The 6000-nt window shown below is 38.4% G+C and overlaps 1 protein-coding gene across 4 annotated transcripts in view; it reads left to right on the top strand.

Moving 5' to 3' along the window:
* The first annotated feature begins 501 nt into the window (after nucleotides 1–501).
* abca2 (ATP-binding cassette, sub-family A (ABC1), member 2) overlaps nucleotides 502–6000 on the top strand; it is a 125891-nt gene continuing 120392 nt past the window's right edge. For 3 of the 4 annotated variants that reach the window (XM_055024906.1, XM_055024907.1, XM_055024904.1), the window contains exon 1: nucleotides 2907–3251. In XM_055024906.1, the coding sequence (XP_054880881.1) occupies nucleotides 3186–3251 (66 nt within the window). In that variant the 5' untranslated portion in view covers nucleotides 2907–3185. Of the gene's footprint in view, nucleotides 605–2906; nucleotides 3252–6000 lie in introns of those variants that run through there. The other variant, XM_055024905.1, reaches the window with a different exon arrangement.

The following is a 6000-nucleotide window of genomic DNA, read 5'->3' as shown; positions in this document are numbered from 1 at the left end:
CTCCTTCAGTCACACCTGGTAGAAATGCATTCATACTGTTGTGCCTGGAAGCCAATAAAATCAGGTCCGCTTTTTCAGCCAGGGAGTGATAATCCTCTGTCTGGAAGAGTTGGCCAGTGCAGTGAGAACAGGTGGAGCAAGCTGGAGCAGAAACACATGGGTAAAAGGAAAGAAACATTTCCCGAGCCAAGTAATGCCAGCATGTTCTCCATCAGCTCGGAGAGCACGCAATTCCTCAAGCCATTCAGAGAGAGTAAGCGATCGGCTTGCTCTGCATCTGACAGTTGGTCGAGCTGAAGCAGATTCTCCTTGAGTGGGCTTTATTTGTTAGTGGTTGGTGGGTTCCTCAGCAGAACCATCAGACTGTTGGTGGAAATGGAGTCCAAAGCAGCAACTACATGGAAGTACTTGATCTCATCTGTGGTTATCCCACGGATTTGAAACTGGGCTTCCATATGCTGGAACCATGGTTCTGGATCGTGATGCCAGAACTCTAGAAGCTTGATAATGGCAGCAAAAACAGAAGCGGCAGTTGGAGTAACGGTTGTCTGGCAAGAAACTGGGTCCAAAACCACAGCTGGCAGAGAAGCAGCGGCAGCATCTGGTGAGTTCTTGTTAAAAACCATGTTCAGATGTTCGCAGATATTCGGGGTCACCAATTTGAAATCAGCAGTAAAAGAAGAAAATATCATTTGAGTTTTGTTTTATTCTCAATATCTTCCAATCCAAACCAAAAATAGAATGAAGTACAACTGTTGGTGTCTTCTAACCTCACCTTCTCCTGTTCACAATAAGAGTATACATTCGGGTGTGAAATATACACATTGTGTACGCCACAATATTAACATTTTTCCAATAGTAATTTTGGAACTTATTTATTATTTCTGTATTTTCAGAAATTGCTTCACTATATAGCAAGCCACTAGAGGCCTGCTACTGCCTCTAGTGGCTTGGGGGTGGTAACACAAATAGCACAACTTCATCACTAAATGATAATAGCACAAAGTCTTTATTATTTATTATTAATTTGTCATTTTCTTAAAGATTTAGAGCCAATTAAATGAGATAAAGAAGACATCAGAGTGGCTCCACCAGTTTCTCTTAACCTGTTGAAACTCTGGTAAATTTCAAATACCTGTACAGCTTAATAAAGTTAAGCTGTACAGTCAGCTTAACTTTGCTGAAAACACTGACTATATTTTGAAGAACTGTGCCCAGAGACTCTTATCTTTTAAGAAAACCTAGTGATCTTGGGGTTACTCAACCAGAGGTAGTGTACAAGACAGTGTTGAGTGTTTTCATTATTCATCGCTTAGGCTGGTTTGGTCACATGAGCTGCAGATCAACAGACAAACTTTTAAGAATACTTTTAAGGGCAGATAAGATAGCAGGTAAGTAGTGGTGAGATCAAAAACAATTCTGTCTCAACTGTTTGCTGAAAGAACATGGAAACCAACAAAATATTTTAGCAGAGAGCATCCATCCTCCTTTGTCATCAGTTTGAACCTCTAAGGCTTAGCTCTAAATCCTTAAGAAAAAGGCGTTACTGTTTGCCTCTGGTACCCAAGAACATTGATAAGAAGTCATTTATTGACAGTGCAATAATCATTTTTATCCAAACTAAATGATAACGTTTATTTATAGCATGCAAAGTGTTTTTGTCAATGCATAAATTGTTGATATTTGGATTCTATGAATGTGTTTTATTTTATTGTTTTAGAGTCAAAGGAAAATTTCAATCATGATAGATTAAATCATGTTTTATATAATTTTTTCCTATATCTATACCAACAAAAAAAACCTCCTAGGATAATATACCATAAAAACAAAAATGTGATTTTTTTTTACTTCTATCTGTTTTACAACCCTGGTTATAACAACCAGATGTGTTACTCTTCTGTGAACCTAATTCATTTGTTCGTTATTGACTTTTGCTCAATTACGTTTCCTATGTATATGTTGTAAATAAACTTTTTAACATAGTTGATCATGTTGCTTTTCATGTCTCCTTATTTCTTGTATTCCTCCTATAATTGATGGAGATATTTAGATATTATTTATAATTTGTAAAGGTTGAGTTTATGTCATTTAATTAACTCTAAATCCTTAAGAAAATGGAAAGAAATATGGTGTTTTTTAAGCCAGTTTATCTTTTAAGGTGCCAGTAATGCCGGAATTAATAGTAAATAATAAAGACATTGTGCTATTCTCATTTAGTGATGTAGTTAAGATAGTAGTGTTACCACCCCCCACACACCAGGGGTGTGTGTGTGGGGTACATCTTTTCAGGTGTACCTCGGTACACCTGAAAAGATGCGACTCGGGAGCAGATTTAGAAGTACACCAAAAGCTACAGAATTTGTTAAAAACTGTGAGCTGCGCTGAAGTAAATACAAGAGAGAAGTTCAAACACATGCTGAGAGTGAAACTCCTTCCTGAAAGTGAAAATATATCACGGATTTCAAAAGAAAATAAAAACGGGAGACCGCGGATAATATGGCAAATAGCGTCCCCTTCACTTCTGGAGTGCAATGGTCCCATTTCCAAATAAGGCATGAGACTGATAGCGGTCGGTCCTCGCCCCTTAGCGATAGGTACTGTTTGACTTCAAAATCTTTTGCAATTTTTTTTTTTTTTTACCCAAAACATTCAGTTTACAGCATTCACACAGAAAATGTTCTAGTTTTTTTTCCTTTTAATTAATGACAAGACATAGCTCAGATCTAATTACATAATAATTTTGAAATTTTATAATTTTTTGAAGTTAGAAAATGAAACTATTTGTGATATGACAATGTGAACGGATGAGTGGATCTATTTTTCGTAAAGGTGCGTTTAAGGTTGAAGACTTTGTTTTGAAGAGCCATACAGGAAACGGATGTGTTGCTTAACTTGATTAGCTTTATGACATCAGCTACTGTTCCTATTTTGCTCCCCGGCTTCAAGTTCCGGCAGCTGCGTTTGGAAGCAGGACAGGCCCACCGGGGTATAGAAGACCACAGAAAGACAGAACACGACCCGAACCGGTCTTCCTCCAGGTTGCCGAACCGCTGAAAGGCCTGCCGTTCCGGGCCGTGCCAGGCTTAGACGTGATGCACTGGAAGAATCCTGCCGTCCAGCCACAGGCCACCGATGGTGTGCTCATCTGGTAAATATAGGACACACCGAGGCAGGAGGGAGGCGAGATGGGCTTCCTGCACCAGCTGCATCTCCTGCTGTGGAAGAACATCTCTCTGAAGAGGAGAGGGCCGGTAAGAGCATTCTGCATCCCCACAACACAACACAACACAACACAACAACACAACACAACACAACACAACACAACACTCATCCCTCCTGTTTGTCTGTTACTGGGGAACCAGACGGGCATCGCCTGCTTCCGTTATTTAACCGAAGCCCGATTCGGAACCCGATCTGTTCTCAGATGATGACAGAGGCAGCAGGGTAGAAATGAGCCTGAGCTGGGCTTGTTCAGGCAGTTTTACTGCCTGAGCACCGCGTTCAGGCAGGGAAGAGGAAGTGGCCGTGCTGTACACAGGTTGTTGTTTGTGGAGAAATGACAGACTTGAGGAAAGCAGCTCAACTCCAAGGTTAACATCAGCAACCTGGACTGCTTCTGTCTGTCTGACCGACTGAACAGTTTGATATATAGATCTAGTGTAGTTGTCTGTCCTGCTTTAATGTAAACTACAGTTACTGAGAAGGGGCACAGCAGCTCTGTGTGTGAATATGATATTTTTATAATTCCAGCTCAGTTAACTCTGGGAGAGTGCTGGGGCAAGGTGATGATGGAAAAGACAAGATGTGGGAGAGAAATCTGGGTTCATTGCAATCAACAAGACATTAAAGTTTTGCTTTCCCTTTTTTTTTTTTTTTTTTTTAAGATTCTTCCCTTAAAATATCCATCCATTTTCTAACACCCTTGTCCCTAGTGGGGTCAGGACCCTTAAAATAACAATTAATTGAAACTGAAGCCGTTTTACAAAATACAAATTTTTAATTAAGGGGTCTAATCAATCAACCATATATCAACAGTTAAATGAATAAATAAATAGTCATATGAGCTCAAAAACAAAGATATTTATTTTTTTCAATCTGTTATTCTACTTATCGGATCACTTTTATTCTTTTCATCAATCTTTCTAGTATTTCAGGAATGTCTGATTATTCATAGAACTTCTTTAAAAATGTGGATTGTGGATACTGAGGTCTGTGCTGTTGCTTTGAAAACATTAAAAACACAACAAACACAAATGAAGTTGAAGAAAATTGATCAAATGTAGAAATGTATTGAGGGACTATCAGTGGACATCACGTTCCATCGGCCATTCTACTGCACATGTTGCCTTCAGAACACAGGCAAGAGTACGTTATTCTAACTATATAAACTATTTACAATTAGGCTAATCAAATAATTCACATTAACTTGCAGCCAGTGCAGATCACTTCTCTTTACCTGGTGCAACTCCTACACACAGCTTTGCCGTCTGCAGTTGTCAGGTTTTATTTTTAGTACATTGATTCTGTAACTTGGACTCCTCTCGCTCAAGCCGCTGCATTTTTATATTTTGAAGGCTTAATTTATCACCTGCCTTGATAGATGCCACTACATCTTCATTTTCCCTCCAACTGTGAAGAAAATAGGATGAAATGATTTTATTTATTTTACACATCGATTATTGATTGTTTCATGGTTATGTTTCAAAAGCAACTCTGAACAGCCGGGTTTTAGTGTAGATTTGAAGGCACTCAGTGTTTCCACTGTTTTGCAGTTTTCTGGAAGCTTGTTCCAGATTTGTGGTGCATAGAAGCTGAATGCTGGATGCTTCTATGCACCACATAGAAGCATGCTTAGTTTTTTCTTTACTTTTTCCCCCCCTTTTTTTATCCTTTTCCTTAAATCATCCAAATTTATTGAATTTTTATAACATACAAGAATAAGACAAAAAAAAAGTGACAGTGATACACTCGATACAGATTCTCATTAAGTAATTTAGTCCCCAAAGCAAACAAACACAAATAAACAATGATTAAAAAAAACAAAAAACTCAGCAATCTCTGCACAGTTCTTTTAATGTCCTTTGTAGTGTTTCAGAAACTCGGTCAACGGTGACCATGTTTCTTCAAATTTCACTCCTTTTCCTCTGAAAATGTAAGTGAGTTGCTCCAGAGCCATAGACAATGTCATCTCCTTCACCCACATGTGATTTTCATGAAGGGATGTTCATTATTTTCCAGTATAGAGATATTAATATCCTGGCCTGCAGGAGTCCAAAGTCAATCAATTTTAACTGTCTGGAATTAAAAACAGTTCTCCAGATAAATACCCAAAACACACATTTTGGCCTCAGCAGTACATTCACTCCAACGATCTCTGACAAAGTTTGCATAACCAAGTTCCAATATTGCTGTAACTTTGGACACTCCCATACACAGTGAAAGCGAGTGCCCCTTCCAACCAAACATTTACAACAAATATCTGGAATGTTAGGTCCCCAGCGGTTCAATTTAACTGGAGTTATGTAAGTTCTCATCAACCACTTGTATTGAAGGAGTTTCATTCTTGTATTGATTGACTGTTTTTGGGCCTTTACACATGCAGTGTTCCAGTCCACTACTTGTATCTCCTCTCGAATGTCAACTCTCCATGCATCCAGTTTATCTGCAGTGGATTCCTTATTGTGCCTTAGTAAAGCTAAATAAAATAAAGAAATATGACTTCTCTTCTCTAGATTTTCTAGCACAATACTCTCTAGGTATGACAGCGGTGGTTTGGATTCAATCTTTTTATGTTTAGACATAATAAAATGTTTAATTTTATTATACATTCAAACATTTCAAAGTGCTTCTTTGAAATGTTATACATTTTGCATAATTGCTCAAATGTAAGAAGCCTGTCATCCTTATAAAGATCTGCCAATTTCTGTACACCTTTATTTGCCCAGCTTTTGAAACCTCCATCAGCTGTTCCTGCCTTAAAATATCTGTTCCCCCAGATGG

The sequence above is a fragment of the Poeciliopsis prolifica genome, unplaced genomic scaffold (genome assembly GCF_027474105.1).
Source record: "Poeciliopsis prolifica strain line A6 unplaced genomic scaffold, Auburn_PproV2 SCAFFOLD133, whole genome shotgun sequence".
Classification (NCBI taxonomy): Eukaryota; Metazoa; Chordata; class Actinopteri; order Cyprinodontiformes; family Poeciliidae; genus Poeciliopsis; species Poeciliopsis prolifica.
This window is presented reverse-complemented; position numbering and strand designations above follow the sequence as displayed.